This window comes from Rhinopithecus bieti, unplaced genomic scaffold (genome assembly GCF_001698545.2).
Source record: "Rhinopithecus bieti isolate Rb0 unplaced genomic scaffold, ASM169854v2 scaffold_5179, whole genome shotgun sequence".
Classification (NCBI taxonomy): Eukaryota; Metazoa; Chordata; class Mammalia; order Primates; family Cercopithecidae; genus Rhinopithecus; species Rhinopithecus bieti.
The window spans coordinates 854,572-876,332 of NW_016804741.1; the positions used below are offsets into that span (position 1 = coordinate 854,572).

At 38.2% G+C, this 21,761-nt stretch overlaps 1 protein-coding gene across 1 annotated transcript in view; it reads right to left on the reverse strand.

Annotated features, from left to right (window-relative positions):
- The window catches only part of ATP8A1 (ATPase phospholipid transporting 8A1), a 283,721-nt gene that overhangs the window by 113,591 nt on the left and 148,369 nt on the right, over positions 1 to 21,761 (reverse strand). Inside the window, exons 22-24 of the mRNA XM_017870339.1 lie at positions 18,527 to 18,611; positions 16,292 to 16,431; positions 1,499 to 1,637 (exon numbers count right to left, since the gene is read on the reverse strand). Coding sequence (XP_017725828.1) covers positions 1,499 to 1,637; positions 16,292 to 16,431; positions 18,527 to 18,611 — 364 coding nt within the window. The remainder of the gene's footprint in view (positions 1 to 1,498; positions 1,638 to 16,291; positions 16,432 to 18,526; positions 18,612 to 21,761) is intronic.

A 21,761-nucleotide genomic window follows, 5' to 3' on the forward strand; every position in this document is an offset into this window, starting at 1 on the left:
TTAACAACTTGTGTGGTTTGTAAAGTTCTAGTTTTTTAAAAAACAAATGAATTTTCTATTAATAACATCAATTTGCTATAAATTTGAAGTAGAGTTTTATATTTACAGGATATGTTAGGCTGACTGCTAATACTTCTAAAATAAATACTAGCTAAAATTTTTAAAAATACAGAATATTTTAAAATGACATTCTAAAAATGTGGTTTCATGCTGTGAACTCCCCTAAAATACTTCCTTCAACTTGGGTGGAATTTTTTATGTAATATATATGATTAATATCAAGAGGCTAAATCTATGTCAGGGTTTATAGTGCTCAAGCTACCTACTTTTACTAAATTTGGGGAAAAAACTTTTTTTTTTTCTTTTTTGGCATATTGCTGGTACTACAGGCTTCTAATCCCAAATAACTTTCCCTGCGTAAGACCTCTGTTAGGGACTCAATTGTTCTCCCCACCACCACTCATCTCAATTCCTATGCTGAACTCCTAACCACCAGTGACACTATATTTGGACATAGTCTTTAAGGAGGTAATTAGGGTTCAATGAGACCATAAGGGTGAGGCCTGCTATGGTCTGAATGTTTGTGCTCCCCCAAATTCATATGCTGAAACCCAATCACTAGTATGGTGACAGTAGGAAGTGGGGTCTCTGGGAGATGATTAGGTCATGAAAGCAGAGAGCTCATGAATAGGATTAGTGCCCTTATAAAAGAGGCCTCAGAGGGCTGCCTTGCCCCTTCTGCCACGTGAGAACACAGTTAAGAAGGTGCTATCTATGAACCAGAAGGCCAGCAGTCATCAGACACCAAATATGCTGGTGCCTTAACCTTGGGCTTCTCAGCCTTCAGAACGATGAGATATAAATTTGTTGTTCATAAGCCACCCAGCTCATGGTATTTTGTTATGGCAGACAGAATGGACTAAGACAGTGCTCTAATGCAATAGGACTGGTGTCTCAGGAGGAAGAGACATAAGGAGTAGTATACAGAAGAGGAGCCACGTGACGACAGTCAGGCAGAGAGGCCTTACCAGAAAACAACCCTGCAGGCACCTTGATCTTGAACTTCCAGATCTGAAGCTTCCAGAACTGTGTGAAAATAAATTTCTGTTGCCTGAACCACTTGGTGTGTGGTATTTTCTCATGGCACCCTGAACTACTATAAAGTCTTTCCAAAAAATGGGATTAACATAGTACGAATACAAACTGGCAATCTTCCTCTTTCCTATTATCTTAAAATAACTTTTGGTCACAATATCAAGTGTCAATACATAAATATTCCATAAGCCCAATTTCCAGACAACTGCAGAAATGTTATCCACATGTGCCACTTATGGATGGAATGTGTGGGAGGCAGAGATGCAAAGGTGAAAAAAGATTGGAATATTCCAATCTTGACATATCAAATCTTTTGAATCTTGAAATGTCTCAAATCCATCTTCTAAAATATATCAACTTATTAAAAAGCACCAACACGTAAAACTTGAACTAGGTGAATTACCAATGTTAATGGCAGTTTCTTGCTTGTCCCCTGTAAGGATCCAGATTTTGATGTCTGCTTTCATTAGCGTTTCTATGGTTTCAGGCACTTGATCTTGTAATTTATCCTCAATGGCTGTTGCTCCAAGTAGTTGAAGATTCTGAAAAAAATTAGTGGTAGAAATTAAAAAAAAAAAAAATCCACTCACATTCTTCAAAAACAAAAAATTGAAGTGTGTATATGTTTTAAAATCAGAGACTAAATGATAATTCACGGACTTTGGTGCAAATTCCAACTATCCCATTGAGTTTTCTCTCGGAAATATCCTTGACTTTCATCCAGTCTTTAGGCATTAGACTGAGGCTCCCTGAAGCTGTCTAACGTAACCCCTAAGGTAAGGAACAGATTCTAAAATAAACTTGCATAGAAGGGGAGTAAAATCCAAAATCAGTTAAAACCAGCCTGGGCACGGTGGCTCACACCTGTAATCCCAGCACTTCGGGAGGCCAAGGCGAGTGGATCACTTGAGGTCAGGAGCTCGAGACCAACCTGGCTAATATGCTGAAACCCCATCTCTACTAAAAATACAAGAAAGTAGCTGGGCATGGTGGCATGTGCCTGTAGTCCCAGCTACTCGGGAGGCTGAGGCAGGAGAACCTCTTGAACCTGGGAGGCAGAGATTGCAGGTGAGCCGAGATTGTGCCACTGTACTCCAGCCCGGGCGACAGAGCGAGACTCTGTCTCAAAAAAAAAAAAAAAGTCAGTTAAAAAGGATAGGCATTCTAACACACACACACCCCTATGGGAGACCACCACAGTGAAGACGCAATCTTGTTGACCTGTTTGAAAAAGAGTAAGGTTACCTGTTAATACTATTAAATTGCAGTTTGATGCAGTGTCAGAAAATGTATACACAACAATTAGAAACCATGAGGAAAAGAACAACAAAGTGATATTAGTCTCTACAAGGAAGAACAAGTTGGATGTTTTTCACATAGTTCCACATTTGTGTAGCAGAAGATCGGACTCAAATATCTCTTGCTCATTAGATATCATGTCTTTGCTATAAGAACAAACACAACCAATGGGCTCTGGGGAAAGCTGTTATTTTTATTATTTATTTTGAGATGGAGTCTTGCTCTGTTGCTCAGACTAAAGTACAGTGGTGCCATCTTGGCTCACCACAACCTCCACTTCCCGGGTTCAAGTGATTCTTCTGCTTCAGCCTCCAGAGTAGTTTGGATTATAGGTGTGTGCCACCACACTGGGCTAATTTTTATATGAGACGGGGTTTCATCATGTTAGCCAGGCTGGTCTCAAACTGCTGGCCTCAAGTGATCTGCCCACCTTGGCCTCCCAAAGTATTGGGATTAAAGGCATGAGCCACCACGCCCAGCCAAAAGCTGTTTTAATCTCTCATGAGAAAGAATGGTTTCTACTCTCATCTTCTTAAACGGAGGTGGTAAGGGGGAGAGAACAATGTCTTGGCTGTGAGGGAAACCTGGTTTGCCAAGTGGACATAGGTAATGCTGTTCTTGGTCCTAAATACATAAGAATGCAGTGATGGATTAAGATATAAAATTTTATTTCCATCACGTGCCTAGGCACTGTTGCTAGTGGGGTACCCTTCCTAACAGTGCTTGGCAGGCCGCAACCAACTGATTCTCAGTCTTGCCCTGTTTCAATCTCCAGCGTGATCCTCGTCAGCAATTATCTTTCTTCTCATTTTCTCCTCTCTTGCCTTCATTTTTTTCCATTTAAAATATAGGTGAGGGCAGAATGAATGCAAGGGAAAGTAAGTATTGAGGATACTGCCAGAAGTGGTGATAACAAAGAAAGCCATTTTCTACTTTTCCTTATTTTTCACCAAAATTGAAGTCTAAAATTAGTCTCAAGCTTTGGTTAGGCAAGAAAAATAAGTTAACTATATATATAAATATACAAGTGAGAGAGAAAGTGTGTGTGTATGCATGCATGTAATTTATACCTGCATTAGTCTGGAATGCTTTTGGCTGCAAGTAATAGAAAAATCTAACAATGGCTTAAATAAATTAACTTTCCTCACTTAAGTAGTACTGAAGTGTGCAGTTGTGGACATTAAATTTGTAGCTCGACCATATGTCAACTAATTCTCCTGACCTCTCCCAATGTCCCAAGGTATAATTATAAAGGCCATATAGAAGACAAAAATACCAACTGTATCTATCTCTTATATGAAAAGCAAAGTGTTTTTGAAAAGCCCTCAGCATATTTCCAAATACTAGTTGGCCAGATAGTTTTACAAGGCTAACCCTAACTATTTCTATTTAACTTTTCCAGGCTCCATAGTAGAGCTGTTGAGGAAGAAGGGGGATGGGAATGAGTGCTAAATTGCCCAGGCAACAGTCCCTGCTATAGTGGCCATACAGGATGGGCATGCATATGCATAGTGCTTGTCTGTGTATACATAAGTATGTATATCTAAGTAGATACACACACGTCCCCCATTGCCTTGCCTAGTGAAACTTGGTTCCTCCTACAAAACCAAACTCAAAAGTTATTGTTTCTTTTAAGCTTTCCTTTATTTCTTAAAACAAAATTTCCCCTCTGCTGTTCTCCTACAGAACTTTGCTCATCTTTATATATCTTACATTAAGAGAAGTGTAAATGCAAGAAGAGTAAGGTATGTTTGCTCAAAAGTAGGGACCATGTCTTGCTCATCTTAATGACTCCACAGCATTGAATGTCAGCATTTAGTATGTTTGCTAAGTGAGCTAATGACAAGAGCAAAATCCAGAAATTATAAAAATACTGCTGCAATCTAGATCATTTTATTTTCAATATATTCCAAATAATATGGATAGTTATTAGACACACTTGATGCATGACTTCTTAGTATATAATATATGATACAGGAAGGCAAATTTCCTTCAAGAAGATAGTATTATTTTATTTCCTTTAATGGGAAGCAGACTTGAAATCTACCATAACCTGATGAATAATTATCATCAAGAAGTTCAAGAAAGGAAATGAAGAAAAATTCAGCATCAATGATGCCAGCATCATAATTATTGAATTTAAATGTTTACACAATGATTCTTTCAAATCTTCAGCTACTTTTAGGGCATTTGCAGTTAAATCATTCTGGCTCACATCCCAATGAAGATCAGGATATAGTTGTGTTCAAATTTTAAGTATTTTACCCAAGACATGATAAGGTTTTTTTTTAGTGATCATGGGGACAGTTTAGTAATACAAGCCCTCAAAATTTCCTGCAAAAATTTTTTTTGCAATATGTTTCCCAAAACACTGGGGTAACTAGATAATGTGGGAGCCAAGATACGACCACATTCATTAGAAATATATAAACAAATATTTTATATATTTTCTGTGTCTAAGGGGGAAAATGAGCTCAGAAAGTATACCAATATAATATACACTACCACTCACATACCTATAAAAATAAAATGACTTCACTGGAGAGATCACATTGAAATCATTTGAAAGAAAGAAGGCATCTAGTTTTGCACAGGTAAAAGAGAAACATTTTCAAAGCAGGCACAAATAACATAAAGGATCAAAGATGTAGGGCCAGCAAGGTATGCTGAGAAAAGTCACACAAGTAGGTTAACATGGAGTGTTTTGGTGGTTTTAACACAAATCCTTAAGAAGAAGAATAAAACATTTCTGAATATTCAGCAAAATTGTAATGGTGCTACTTTGATGCCTATGAAGGAAACACTGTAGTCCAAAAGCGTATTAATTTTCCCTTTATCCTAAGAGCTCCTTGAGAACAGCACTGGTTAATTTCAGCAGAAGGCTCTGCAGACTCCTTTCCTTTTGCCCTGGTATCATTTATGATGAGATTAGAATCTTGAGTGATAGGCTGTTCTGCTTTTGTAAATTAATACTGTTAGCTATATAATGATCATTAGAAAAAAAGATTTGAACTTTGCGTGCTTTTCCTGATCATAACACAAGAGTGTTTAGGCCGTAATCAATTTCATCCCAAATATGTATTACCTTACACAGATGGCCACTAATGGGCACTAGGGGAATTACATATTCAGCAAGTGTTGAAATGCAATAAAATTCCCATGGCATTTATGGAATTAAAAAAAACCCCAAACACTAATTTTACTTTCTAAATGTCACCATGCTAAATGTTATAAAGGCTCAAGGTTGATGACTCTTTGATATAATATAGATTTAGTTATCACTGAAAAAATCATAAAATAATGTTTATTCACCTAGTAAAGCCTCCAGTAATCTTATTTTCTCTTTCAGATGTTCCTAATGTATGCAGAATTTTTAAAAAGGCACATAAATGTAACATTTCTACTCTAAGTGAGGACAGAAAGCTTCAGGTAGAGACTGGTAAAATGTATTATGATAGTTTTAGAAATTATGGTTTTTCCCCAATACCTGTATATTTTGTGAAATAATGGAACCTCAAAGTGACCTATTCCCATATTAGCAAACATTATGTCAGTGCTTAGATGATGTCATATTTTTTAAAAGTTTGTGATGTGCTCCTAAATGAGAAAAGTATAATAATCAAACTCTTATCAACCCAGGCTTCAGATTACAACATGGGCTATTTGGTAGCAATGTCCTTAAAGACAAAGTAATATTATTAAACAAAATTGTACCATTGGAGTAAATGTGCATAAATACTAGTAAGATTTATTTCCATATGAAACAAGATTATGACTAGGAAGATGTTGAAGAGGAAACCAGCATTTCATGAATAGAAAAATTGTACCAGGCACGACTAAGTGCTTTACACTTATTAATTCAGTTAATAGCTTTGTGGAGATGGAGTAAATTGTCTAAGGTCAACTAGAGGCACAGCTGAGCTACCACCGTAAGGACAAAACACTAAAAACTAATGCATACCCAAGGAAGCAAATGGGATGTAAAACTGAGATCAGATGAAAATTAGAATTTTGTTCAAATCATCAGGTTTTTAAACTTTTGTGTCTGTTCTTGGTCTTCAATAATACTTCATTTCTATGGTGGGTTTCAGCCTCAGTCCTGAGGCACCCCTGTCAGGTGTACCTATTTCCCTATTCCTACCTGCAGGCCTCAGGGTCCTATTTTGGGATTAGCTCCTTTGCAAGCACACATGCATGCCTGCATTCATTCACAAATATACCCTAAGCAGGTACTTCTGGGCAGGTACGTGTGCCGGGGATACAATAGTGAGTTCCTTCCTGCATGAAATTTTTATTTCAGAAAGCTTCGTTAGAAACTCTCCTTGGCTTCTTGGCTGCCTCGTTTTCTAATTGTACCTCCTTGCCTTACTGGTGTTTCTCCTAAACCCTGACTGCCTGGTTGTCATTAAGTCCCAAGTAATTAGCCACTGGGCCAGAAATCTAGATGGTGCTTTTCAAACTTTAATTTTCAGAATCACCCGAAGAGCTTATTAACACAGATTGCTGGGCCCTACGTCCAGAATTCCTCACTTGAATAGGCCTATGGTGAAGCCTGGAAACATGCAGTGGTTGCAAAGCTGCTGGTCTGAGAACCTAACTATGAGAATTGCTGATCTACAGCAGGGCTGACAAGCTTTCTCCGCAAAAGGACAGATGGTGAATATTTTAAGAGTTTGAGGCCCATATATTCTCTGTTGCAACTACTGAATTCTGCTGTGGTAGCATGAAAACAGTTAAAGACAACATGTAAACAAATAGATGTAGCTGTGTTCCAATAAAGCTTTATTTACAAATAGGCAGTGGGTGGATTTAGCCCTTGGGCTGGAGTTTGCAACTCCTGATGTAGAATGCTTGTGAGCGTCCTATCTTTGCACCTGGGTCCAGCTTCTCTGATCACTACAGACATCCCCATGTCCAACTCCTACCATTTTCCCTTAGCCTGGCCTTAGACCCTCAGGTACCAATTCTCTTTCTTTTCCTTGCAGTTTCAAACTACAATAAACTATAATACAGGATTATCATCGGAGAGAAACAGTGCTCCCCTGAAAGAATCACATTATATGTTACACCCTATCTTAAAAAATGTTATACATATTGTATGTTATACGCTATATATGTACTTTTATGTGAGTACAAAGATAAACACAGGAATGAGGTATTATCTTAGTCTGGATGGCTCAAAAAAAAAATCTATCCATGAGCTGACACTTGACTTTAAATCCTAAACAACGAATTAAGGTTTAGCCAAGAAATGGGGAGAGGTGGGGAAGGATAAGGGAGGCAATTCCAAACGAGAAGAAATCACACGTACAAAGACAGATGTATGAAAAGACATGTAATCTTTGAGAAGTTGCCATTTAGTCAGTATGAAAATGATAGACGAAGTGAGGTATGGCAGTGAGGAAGATGAGGCTGGAAAAGCCAGCAGGGAATGGAAATGGAAAGGTCTGTGTGTGATGCTGACAACCCCAAAGGCAAGGGACCCCTGGCAAATTTTAGAAAAGGAGAGACAGGATCAGATTTACATTTCAGAAAGGTCACTAGTAGCTGTCTGGGGTTGGATTAGGACAAAAGAAGCCTGCATGATAAATTAAGAGGCCACTGCAGTCACCATTCTCTTGAGGTTTAAAATACGTTAACTCTGGAATTAGGATGTGCTGTGGGATTCTCAGAGCCATTCTACAACACTGGTTCTCAGAGGCTGCTGGGCTCCCCTGTGTTCTGCATTCCACTGGGTATCATCCTTGTTTTAAAGAGACCTAACGCCTTCTTTCCTTTCCCTTTAATCTGGTCTACAGTACTAAGACTGACAGCATTAAGTCACTAAACCATTGGAATGGCTCATTTGCCTGCTTCTGGAGAAATCATTCAACTGGTTAATTTTTCTAAGGCCAAGAAATAGATTTTAACTTGGTGCTTTTCAAACCATAGAAATCACATTTGAACTCACAAAGCCAAGGGCTTAGTTATAAGGCCAGAATTCACACACCCAGCTGACAGGAATCAGGATATGAGAGGTGACTGGGTGTAACTTGCAAAAACAACATATCCATCTTATCTGAGTGAGAAGACAGCAATACCCAGGGTGGAAAATCTACCACGAAGCATTCATAAGAAGGAACCTATCATACCAGAAAGGAGGAGCATGTGATTAGAGATCTAAGGAAATCTTAAGTACTTTAAATAAGAAGATTCTAATGGCCAGTTGAGGGAAAATCATGAAAAACATATTTCCATCTTATTTTCAAGGAAAATGGAATACAGCACATAGAGTACATAGAGGCTGCCTCACTAAGTCATCGAGTCCTAAACAGGCCAGTGACTCCCATTTCCCATCCTGAGTGCTGATCTAGTGATTATGCAACTGCACAATTGATTTCATTTTATTTTTCAAGTCTCCAATATTTTGTACACATTCTTACTTTCTTCGAAAGCAAGTTGGCAACATAACTTACAGATTATTAACATGGGATCTGGAATTAAGACAGAACTGGGATTTGCATCCCTGCTCTGCCAACCACTGGATATGGGTCCCTCAGCAAGTAAGTAACTTAACTTACCAAAGAATCAACTTTCACAACAGCAAGATAAGCCTAATAACATACTTTAATAAGGATGTTCTGCAGATGAAATTACATCAGTTATCACAAACATTTTTGAGTATATTAGAAAAAAATGTTGAATACATACTTATGACAGTTATATTTTTGTAAAACATTAAAATTAATAAATTATGCATATTATAAAATGCAAAAACTAAAAAAGATGAGACAAAACAAACAGAAGTTCTAACATTTTCTTGCTCACCCCAATGGATCATGTTGTGTATCATTTTAGAGGCCCTCCCACTAAATAATCAGGGTGAAGAGTAGAAGATGTGGAGCTTAGTAAATGCTCAGAAAGTGGCAGGTCTTATTAAATGAGCTAACTACAAATGTTCTTAAGCAAATAGAACAGGAAACTACTGGAATTTTAAACCATGAAATCACCTGTACATCATGTAAATTTTCATTTTGCTTTCAGCACAAATGAAAGTGATACATGCAGCTACTAAGAATAGATGTGGTAGTTTTATCTGAAAAAGCATTCCATTCTAATACAGAAGTTACTGTGAACTTCGCAGTCATGAATGCTCAAGAAAAGTCCTGTTTTCCATTAAGTTTTATATTTCTCTAGGAATCCTCTAAACCATTTGTTGCCATATGTTGCAAAGGGCGCTAAATTGTTGTTTATTCACACTGAATGTAATGGTTGATCTATATTATGCCACATTAAGGGACTCTTTAACCATCCCCCAAATGCCAACCACGTTTTGAGCAGTGGTAAAGGAAATAATGTAAAAAAGGATCACTACCTCACTGTTCCTATCTTAGTGCCTTATCTCAGTGCCCAGGGCACTAAAGCCTGTCTGGAACGATGTTGTTTTAGTTTACACATTCACTACCTATCTCCCAACACTGAAACAAAAGGCAGAAATTCTTCTATCCTCTCCCTGCTGAGCCCCAGAGCCTAGAACAGAGCCTGCCACGCAGTGGTGCTCAGATATTTGTTGCTGAATCTTTCCAACCCATGATTTTCTCACATTTATATATTAAGCAACTTTGAAGACAGGTTTTATAAATGAACGAGTCTAAATTTCTAAAGAATGCCTTCTGTAAAAGTCTTGGCTTCTTTTCTAACATACCCCTAAATTAATCCTTAGTGATAGCACATTTGATACCAGTGCCTTCAATGCGTGGAAAGCATGAACTAGATTTGTTAATAGGGGGCAGGCTTTCATTAAGCAAGCACTTATTAAGCTCCAACTTCTGAATTAATTATTTAAATGAATAATTCATTTAGTCATCAAATATTTATTGAGTGGTTAACATAGGCTAGTCAGTCAAGCGCTGGAGACACAGTGATAAATATGATAAACACAGTCCCTGCTTTCGTGAAACTTCCATCTAGTGGATGACATACATCAATCACAAACTACAAAATGCACATAAAACACAACACTGCTACCTGATCAAAAAAGGCTTGACAACAGAATTACAGTGTTCTGAGTTTACTCTTAAGCTCAGAAATGATCCTCTAACCCATAACCTATTTCAGAAAAACTTGAACAGATGAAAGCATTGGATAAGTTTCATTTAAAAAGTTTCCAAATCCATGCATCGTAATAAGAGAAAAAGCAAAATCTTATCACCAGGGAAATCTGCTTTAATCAGTGATGAATCTAGGCAGGTATTATATAGCTTACACTGTTTTCTGTAATGCTCAAGATAAATGATTTGCTTTCAGAAACACAGAAATTATTAGTAGGTAATCTATGCAGTACTAAAGACATAATTGCATTTTTCTGTTGAAGCAAATAAATATTAAACATTTTCAAAAAATCATGTATTCCACGAAGGCACACCTTCATATTTCAAACAATGGCTTAATTATAAAATAAGGAAGAAAGATCAGACTTCTGTACTACTAATTTTCAAAGGAATCTAGTAGCATAGTATGAATATGAGACAAAACGTAATTTATAATGTCTTAGAAATAAGTTAGAATAAAAGTAAATAAATTTTAATAAAGAATAGAAGCTCAGACCAGAAAGAAGTGATATCACCCTGGCTCCTGATATATTAAAGTGACAGATCAAACGTGAGAAATAATCAGAGAAACCCCTGCCAATGAAACATAAAACTTCATAATTATTCTGTTATTTACAATTCTTCTTGAGAAAATACAAAATTTTAATTTTAAAAATCTGATTTAGACCAGGGATGGTGGCTTAGCCCTGTAATCCCAGCACTTTGGGAGGCTGAGGTGGGTGGATCACAAGGTCAGGAGATCAAGACCATCCTGGCCAACATGGTGAAACCCCGTCTCTACTAAAAATACAAAAATTTGGCTAGGCGTAGTGGCGGGAGCCTGTAGTCCCAGCTACTCAGGAGGCTGAGGCAGGAGAATCGCTTGAATTCAGGAGGCAGAGGTTGCAGTGAGCCGACACTACATACTAGCCTGGAGACAGAGCGAGACTCCATTTCAAAAAAAAAAAAAAAAAATCTGATTTAAAAAATATAGGCTGACACTATAAGTGGTTTCCCAATCTAAAATTATGAGTCCAAATATGTTGACTACCTTTCAAAAGAATGAGGGTGAGATAAAACAGGTCAAGTTTGTTGTCTGAAAGAATGAGACTACTGTAAATTCTCCTAAGTGGTGACAAAAAGAGACTAAGAGGTGTTACTGTCCACGATACCCACTATGAACCTGCAATTCTCCTTAGCAAAGTGGGTCCAGACAACTGAAGTATCCAATATGATAGTCCCATTTGCATTTTAACCATGTGAGCTTTCTTATTCCTGAACAAGTTAGGCCTTCCTAGTAATCAGTGTCACCTCTTGATTTATTTAGTAACAGCAAAAGAAAAAACAAAGGAAAAAGCTGTGTCGGCAACTGATTGGTGAAACAACTCTCAGCATTACAATTTTCAGAAATATCCTGAAAAGCTTACCATATGAATGCAAGTACTGGATCTCAAACAGTACAGTTTTGGAACAGAGCTGATAATTATATTTTATAGATAGATTTAAAAGTCCCAAATCCTCTCATCTCAGGATGACTGTCAATAGGGATAACAATACCCGGTGGTCTTTTTCAAACTTTCCATATCCTCCTTCCCGTAGTGTGCCCTGAGAGTGAAGGCAGCACATTCTAGCACTCATTATGCTGGGTAGTAACATACCTGAGTAACTAAGCATCACAACCAAAGGACAAATGCCTTCTTGTATATTTTTGGTCTCTTTGGATATTTTTTTCAGCTTATGCTACGAGTTACAGTACCCAAAGGAATAAGGATTTAACTTAATCTTAAAAACTGAATTACCGGTTTGAACAAACGTCGGAGGGACAAGAGGGAGACAGCATGGTTTAAAAGTACAACCTTAATCCTATTGTAACATTTCCTCTTATTTTGTACTAAAATATTATTTTAGGAAAAATTTTACAAATCTTTTATATTTTGAATGTTGTGAATGTAATACTACCATTAATGTGGCAATGACATATCAATTCAAATATGTTCAGAAACAGCTTGCATATGGGCACAATGATGTTCTGATCTTTTCAGGAATTCGTTTTCTAAAAAGTCCACATACAAATGTAATATATGGTTTTCAAACTGTGCTTAGTGGATCCTCAGAGTCATAACAAGCCCCGCCTGGAGCACCCATGAGGGCAAGGTAGAGGCCGAGGGGAAAGCCAGTTTGGATCTCCTCTCTACTCTTCCATTCCAGCCAAAGCAGCCCTGCTTTCGTCAATTATATATATTATGATTCAGGCAGTTTGTTTGGAAAATTCTGTTCTAAAAAAAAAAAAATTCTGTTCTAAAAAAAAAAAAAAAAAAATGTGAAAACGACCCTCACAGTTTAAAAATTCACTGTCTGACATGCTAAGTCCAATAATGACATGCTAAGACCAATATTATGGTCTACATAAACATGGATTCCAATCACATAAAAAATAGGTTACATAAACGGCATGTCTCAGTTAAAGTAGATAAGGAAGAAGACAATGGATGAACCCTAGGACTGTATTTGCTCAATTTAAAGCCAGGGTAACATGCTGGAAGAATCTGTGGTCTGACATGCTGAAACTTGCCTCACTAGGTGGTTTTAATGGCAGTAAATCACAACTTCTGAACACTCATCCCAGCTGATTTTAACAAAGAATAGAATCTGAGACCAAAAAAGAAGTGATATAACTCTGGCTCTCTATATTAAAAATCCTACAGTCCTCCTATGATTGCAGTTAATGGAAACACTTCAGAAAACAGCTTGGTCACAAAGATCCCTGTGTTATTTTATCTTTTTTTTTTTTTTTTTTAATTTTATTATTACTTTTTTTTAACCTTGAGACAAGGTCTCACTCTGTCACCAAGGCTGGAGTGCAGTGGTACTTTCACAGCTCACTGCAGCCTTAGCCTCCCGGGCTCAGGCAATTCTCCCTGCCTCAGCCTCCTGAGTAGCTGGGACCACAGGTGCATGCTACCACATCCAGCTAATTTTTAAAAATTATTTGTAGAGAGAGCGTCTCCCCCTATGTTTGCCCAGGCTGGTCTTAAACTCCTGGGTTCAATGATCCTCCCACCTTGGCCTCCCAGAATACTGGGATTACAGGTGTGAGCCATCACATCTGGTCTATTTTGTCTATTCTTTTTCCCTAAAAAGATGTCTGCTCTCCTCTAACTGGTAAAATAATCCTTGGAGGCCCATTTCAAAAGTTACCACCTCTCCAAAAGCTTCCTTTGGATCAAATTTGTGGGTCACCTTTCTGGGTTCCTCCAGATTTCTTCATTTGGGGAATTTGCTCAGACTGTGGTACCCAGAGGGCCACGGCCTCATTTGCCTGTGCATGAGCATGTAAACATGAACTGCTTGATGAAAGTTATTTAAATGGATCACCAAATGAAGCTCCGGTTTCAGGAGTAGAGATGGACACAGAATTAGTCTTCATTTGGAGCAGGTTGGCCGAGTAAATGACCCAATCTCTTAATCTTTCTGGATCTTAGATTTTCAACAATAGAGGCATGGCTTACTATGAAGTAAAGACAAATTAGTTATAAATTCCCGTTTTCATGTATTTTAGGTAAAAAGCAGCCATAAAGGAGGTTTCTATCATCTGTAAACTATACATAGTTTATATAGATGCATATAGACACATATATAGATGTGTGCGTATATGTGTATACACACCCCCCCACTTTTAATGGATTGCCTGTCAACTTAAATTTTTAATGTAGCTCATGATCGCCATCTGCTGGGAAAACGTTGAACATCTATTTCAGTTAAAAGCTGGAGGTTGCAAGGCTTTTAATCAGTTATTAAAAGAACAAGAAACGTAACTGTTAAACCTAGAATATTTAATCTATAAAAAACTCTAGGACATCCAGAGAGTAAGGATATTAGGTACATTAAACATTCAACTCTAGCACTGAAGTTGTGCTTCAAGTGGAAACAACGTAATATGTTTAGAATCCATTTTCAAATATATATTTTTTATTCTGACTTATTACATATTAATTCTGTCTCATGAGGATGGGAGGCAAGGCTGCCTTACTTACATTCAGAGACAGGAAAAAAATCATTTCCAACTGGATTTTTTTTTTAAAATTCTTAAAAAAGTAAGGGAAGCAAAGATTAAAAATCAATAGCACTAATGCTTTAAGATATATGACTTTAGCTAGGCAGATTAAAAGAGATTATGATTACGGCTTCAGATTATTTTATTTCACTACATAAATACCCCAAAGACATGATCATATATAAATATGTTAGGAAGTGGAGAGAGAGAAGGTGGAGGGAGGGACGGGGGAGGGAAGGAGTGGGTAGGGAAGGAGTGGGGAAGATAGGCGAGAGACACATTGAAATAAGTCAATTGATAACAAGCCCCCTGGTGTGTGTATACCTATAAAATTTAGGGTGGGAGTATCATCCTGGAAGACACCACACATGCTATTGCATGTCTTCTTATAAATAAGCAGAATAAAAAGTTCAAATATAAGGAGGAGATATCTAGATATATCTACATATCTATCTCTATATATACAGGTATGATATATGTGAGCTTATATTTATATTTAGGGATCTTCCCCTTACAAAATATAAAGGCTATATGGGAAACAATCACCTTCCATAAAAAGTGATAATCTGTTGAGGAGACAGGAGACCAATATCTCCAGTTGCATATGGCGACCTTGTGGAAAAAAGAAAACCATCTGCAGCTAGAACATGGTATCCCCATACTACATAAAGGGAGGGGAGGTGAGGAGCAGAGGGGGAAAATAGTCCAGGGAGGTACTGGTAACACTAGCCACTTCTCAAGACAGAGGCACAAGGAAGTACACAGTTTGAGAGAGAGGAAAGAAGAACAAAGTTATCAGTCTTTACTTACCTGGAGAAAAGATCAAGTAAACTGCAGCAGACAGGCTAGTTTGATTCTATGCAACACAAACATGAGTGCTATTGAAGAGTTATCTAGTGGCAAGCTAGAGGTTAGAATGAAGACACTTGAGTGATTCAGAGGATGAATATTGGAGGAAGAGTGAGGATTCTGGCTCCCCCTATTAGGAGCTGTGTACTCTCAGCCAAATTACTTAATCTCTCTGTTACCTTGGATTCTTCATCTATAAGATAGGAATAATTAGCATCTGAAAGGGATGTTGTGAGGACTGACTAGATTAATAGATGAAAGTGCTATGAACAGCACCTGGCAGACAGCAAGTGCTACACAAAAATGTTTTCCTAATTAAGGAAGCAAGATTCTTGCTATTTATACAGTATCAATCAAAATGTATCCATCACTTTCTGGCTTAATAACCTTGGTTCCTTATCCGTAAAATGAGAACATTTACGGCTGTCACAGAAATAATACAGGCGTATGTTTGTCACAATGACTGGGCAAGTGTAAGCACTGGATTACTCTCTTATATATTATTATCAGCTATGCAAGCTGTGTGATTACAGTACTATTTTACATTGTATTGCATATTATATTATTAACTCAAAGTACACATGTCATGTACGTAATGTGTGAGTGTATGTGGGGGCACGTTCCATATCCTCAGAGATCCAGAAACTGAAATATGTTGGCAAGGAGATTGCTAGACTGGCCAAACCTTGATCCAAAATTGTGAAAAGGGTGAAGATCTATACAAAATAATATCTAACCCCAAAGACTTCTCAGCAACATTTTAACGCATATTAAGATTTGTTAATGCTTAGATGATGAGACGGTATTCAGTAGTGAATGGTATGTCAAAATATATTTTGACTTTTATTCCATTGGTTCCTTGAGTAAAGATCGAAACTCTCTGGAAACCAAACCCCCTGTACGATCAACAGAATCATCCATGTACCTTTTCAATCAACTCGTAGCTCTCTTCGAGTTTGAGCAGCCTGTTCTGCACGGATGTAGATGCTCGCTGATAGACTGCTCGCCACTCCTGAAAGTCACTCTCTGAAATCTCAGCCACAGCAAAACATAAAGTTCTTAACCCTGAAAAAGGTAGCATACATCACCCCAACACATCAAAGAAAATTTTGTTCAGAAGTCTGAGGTTTCTGTTTTTATTTCACAAAGTCTCATTTTGAAAAAAGTGATTCCATACAAACAATATGCTGAAGTCCAATTAAATTATGACAAAAACTTAGTATAAACTGTAGATTAATGTTCCCCTGGTCTTTAAAATTGGTACCCTGCTTCTAATACCCAACCCTTTAATCCATCTTCCATGCCTAGTGTGGCATTTCTAAAATCCTAATCTTATCAAGCAATTCTTTTGCTTTGAATCTTCCAATTTTTCCCCAGGACAAAATTTAAGCCCCAAAGTACGCTTTATATATGTTTCATCAGGTGCCTTCACTCTCATTCCCTGCAATTCACTTCCCACACACAGGGGTCTTTGCACATGCTGGTAACTTTTTCTCCATTCTGCTTTCCCAATGACTGCCCATTGTCTGCCTTGCAAGTAGTTTAAGACTCAGATCTGCAAATCATCTCTTTGATGTACCCTCCTCTCACCCAGATGCCAAAGGCAGAAACACTCTTATGGCATGAGTGACAATGTTTTAGAGTTTTCCTTGTGTGTCTCCTCTATTAAAGCACTTGGAAAGCAGGGACCCAGAGTTCTTCAGAGTAACTCAGTACCAAGCATAGTGGCTGACTTCTTATAGTGGCCTCACAGATGTTTACGAAGGAAGAGAGACCCCGGTGGGGTCTGCTGGGAAAGCCACCTTCCTCTTACTAGGATATATGACTGCATTTATTACTATTCTTTGTCACCATAAATCTGTAGTTTAAAAGTCTAAGTGTAGTTGAGGGATAGTGGCAAAAAAGAACTGCCAGCAGATACATCCCGGGAAAACAATCAAAGCTGATATTTAAAGTGACCCGCCCCTGTGCCTGGTGCCTGCCAATTTCATAACTCACATCTCTCTCAGCCAGAAAAATGTAGATGGATTGGAAGAAAGGAGAAGCCAAAGCACTCGTCAGCTACGCAAGGAAGCAGTTATTTAGGTTCGCAAGAAGACACTGCCCTCACTCCAGGTCATTTAATTCTTAGAATGACTAGGACCAGATGCTAGGCTTAGTGATCTCAAGACAAAACGTGTCTAAGGGAACACGTCAGAAGAAAGAAGCAAGGAACATACAAAGTTCCCAGAGAACTCTACCTTCCAAGAAAGGGTGGTCTATTGCCAGATCACTGAGAGTGGAACTCAAATCATGGGGCCATCTTAGGACATGTTTTTCTCTCTTGGAAACTTGGCTGGAAAACTTACTGGAGGGTAGTCATGGGGAGAAGTGTCATCCAGCCCAGGGCCAGAAAGAATAGGGTGGAGGTGTGGTCCAAACCATTAAAATCTAAGAGTGGAGTATCTTTAACATCACATCCAGAGAGGAGAAAGATGCCCTCAGTTCTCCTCCAAAACAAAAAGAATCTGTGTTGTATGCTGGGTTGGTTGTACCTGCCAAGGTCTGAGGCTGGGCCTTAAGGAATCTGAATTCTATGAATATATATGTTTCCATGCTTTTACATTTTGAAGAACCATACAGAGGTTTTCAAAAGCCATCTTTTGTTTGTTTTGCCTAGTGTTTTAAAAAGCATTCCTATCTTTTCTCTGCCTGAATTAACAGAAAAAAAGTATTTGATCAGGTCAGTTTGGTGCCACTGGCAATAGTTTCAGCTGAAACAGATAGGAGTGAAAATTGAGACTGGAGATTTAGATTCAGCTATAACTACCATTGTCAAGTATGAGATAAGACTCTACAAATTCTTGTAGTAACTGACTCATGTTTAACAATCCTTGCTGCCTTTCATCTAACCTAGATCCTCTCTCTAGACTAGGTACTGCTTTGCCTTGCACATAATATATTTCAGGAGGACAGAGAGGCAGGGCAAAGCTTGATTATCTTATTTTGGATTCTCAGGCTTCACACAGAGCCTGGCTTGTGGTAGGGGCTCTCTAAAAAAGCCTTGAGTTGCAATACACTGAATAACAATTTTAATAGCTACATAAGTTTTTAATAGAAAGTCTTGAGTTGAAATATATGATTTCCTTTTAATCATGCTTTATTGCCGAATTATACTTACCTTCTGTAGCAAACTGCTCTAAATGTTTTAGGGTAATTTCTTTGTATTTTGATGTCTCTGCCAGTCGATCATAAATTACAGTGTCCTGGAAAACAAACAGAGGGTAAAATGACTTCATTAAGCATTCTGAGTTTAATAAAGTTGATGTTGGTAACAACAGTAGAAGGAAATCAGTGTAACAACCACCAATCTCTTTTAGCATTCATTTTAAAGAACAAGATATTTTTGTCTAATAATACTATTTCCCTAGTGACATTAAGTAATAAGTCTCTAGTCTTGCATCTTCATCTTTCCTTTCTGAATAAAATTGTAGTTATTCCCATGTTCATATCTCATATTCTACACTTCACTTACCTTCCACATGCTGCAAGATCTACCCCAACCTAGAAGGTTTTCCAGAACACCTTCATAGGTGTTCATAGGTGCTGCAAGGAAGAACAGTCCAGAACTCAAGTAAGTTTGGGAAACACTGGACTGAGCAAAGCAACAGAGCTTGTCTTGCTGTAACAATCCTTGGGGACTTTAAAATGCCAGTGTGCACAGTGGATCTTGAAGGGGCTACATGATATGTGCCCCAAACTCGTTGAACCACAGAACTTTTCAGGGTTTAGAGCATGTTTATGAGACCAGTGCTCACAGAAGAACAAACTTTAAGAAATACAGGACTAAATCCACTGAAAGGGCCAGTGGGTATTGTCGGGAGAACCTTGGACAAATCTCGAAATGCCTTAAATAGCCATATATTTCTGATTGCATCACTTTAGCTTTAAGACTCAATTTACTTAATCTGTAAAATTTGGTTACCGGATTATGTTTCAAGTTCTTTTCAGCTTTAACTTCATGTACCACTTATGCTTCTCTAGTTTTTGCTTTTTTATAAATTGCCTATTATTCCTTTAGTTATTATGCAGCTTTGGTTTAGTGCTTTAAGAATTTTCGTATTCAACCTTCATGGTTTTATTAGACCAGGAAAAAATAAATCATTTATCTGCAATTACTCTCTCAGTGGTATTACCCATTTTGGGGTCTCCAGTCTCAGGGCTATTTGGAAGCAGACTAATGGAGTATGATTTAGAACCCTTGAGAGAAACAGAACTTAGTGACCTCAGAACAGATGGAGTATTCCAAGCTGCAATTATGAATTTCTTTTCATTTTTTCAGTGATGGAATGGGAAAGGGGGTAAAGCACAAGGAAATGATAGCTTCCCCTCATGGCTCCTTTCTGAGAATGAGAAGAATAATTTATAAATTCTTCTTTTAAGAATTTTAAAATAATATTTTCAATGATGTTAATACAGTCCACTCGAAAACTAAGAAAATATTTGAAAACATTAAAATCATGAAAACAAAAGTGATAAGTAATATAGTTAAAAGGATTAAATTATGTAGTGTATCCAAACGTTCTAGTGGAAGAAGTTGACGTTTAGAATGGGAAAAAATAATTTTATACGTTCTTTATAGTGTTGAGAAAAAGCAGAAGAAAGACGTGGCCTTCTGCATTAAATGTATAGTACGTTTCTAAAACGACAATCGCAATCGGCTGGCCATGCCTACACTTGAAAAATGAATAAACATTGTGATGGTTAATACTGAGTGTCATCTTGATTGGACTGAAGGATGTGGTGTGTCTGTGAGGGTGTTACCAAAGGAAATTAACATTTGAGTCAGTGGGCTCGGGAAAGCAGACCCACCCTTAATCTGGGTGGGCACAATCTAGTCACCTGCCAGCGAATATAAAGCAGGCAGAAAAACATGAAATGGCAAGACTGGCCTAGCCTCCCAGCCTACATCTCTCTCCTGTGCTGGATGTTTCCTGCCCTGGAACATCGGACTCCAAGTTCTTCAGTTTTGGAACTTGGACAGGCTCTCCTTGCTCCTCAGCCTGCAGGTCCCACGGCCTATTGTGGGACCTTGTGATTGTGTGAGTTAATGCTTAATAAACTCCCCTTTATATATATGCATTTATTCTATTAGTTCTGTACCTCTAGAGAAGCCTAATACAGATTTTGGTACCAAGAGTGGTTCTAGAGGAACAGAATATTAAGATGGAGTTCTTTCATTGGTTTTGGGGTTTCTGGCTGCTTAATATGATTAGAACCCAAAATGCTAAGGACTCTACTTCTAGTAGTATGCAGAACACTGATAGTCTTTGGTGTAAACTGTTTGGAGAGTTATGTAAAATAAAGGCATTTGACATTCCTGATTCTTCGTTCATGAGAGGCAATGAGTTTAGTGACTCTATACATAATACCTTTGGCCATGTGTGGAGAACCAAGGAACATAATGAAGCTGGTTGGTTGCTCCTAATTTCAGTGGACAAAGTAATGAAAGAAAATGATGAACTCAGGGATTCTATCTCCTGGCTTCAGAAGCAGATACTGAGTCTCAAATCTGCTAAGATTGCCCTGAGTGAGAGTCTTACCTCCTGCAGTGAAAGAACTGAAGTTGTGGAAAAATAGACACAAGCTGTTATTATGCGAGTGGCTGACCTGCAAGGAAAGATGCATGAACAGCCTCTACAGGTGTCTACTGTTAAAGTGAGGGCATTGATTGGAAAAGAATGGGATCCTGCAGGGACATGTGAGAGGACCCTGATGAAGCTGCGGACACTGAATTTGTAAACTCTGATGAACCTTTTTTTGCCAGAAGTAACAGCTTCCCCATCCCCAGGAGTGGCAACATCCCCTCTCTGAACTATGCTGCCATCAGCCTTTCCACCTCTGTCTGAGGAGATAAACCCTGTGCTGCCTGCGGTAACAATGATGTCCTCCCCTGAGGCAGTTGCCAGGCAAGATGATGTTGATTCTCTTCAGGAGCCACCCCCAACACCCCTGTTTGCTTCTAGACTATAACTAGACTAAAGTCCCAGCGGGCCCCTGGAGGTGAGGATGAGAGTGTGACTCATGAGTAGATGCGCTACACTAAAAAAGAATTGCCTGAGTTTTCAAATTTATATAAGCAGAAAACTTCTAGGTCAAATGGATAAAAGACTAATTTGAATTACAAAAACCGAGAATCACAGCCTCTCAATCAATTTCCAAACTTGAGCCAGTTTACAGACCCAGAACCCCCTGAATGAAGGGGAGGCTGGGTACCCTTGAAAAAGGACCCCACTGTAGTACTGACAATTTATGCTGTTAATCTTTCTCCCATCCTTCCCCAAAGAGACCTCCGGCCTTTTACCAGAGTAACTGTGCATTGGGGAAAGGGAAATGATCAGACATTTTGGGGACTA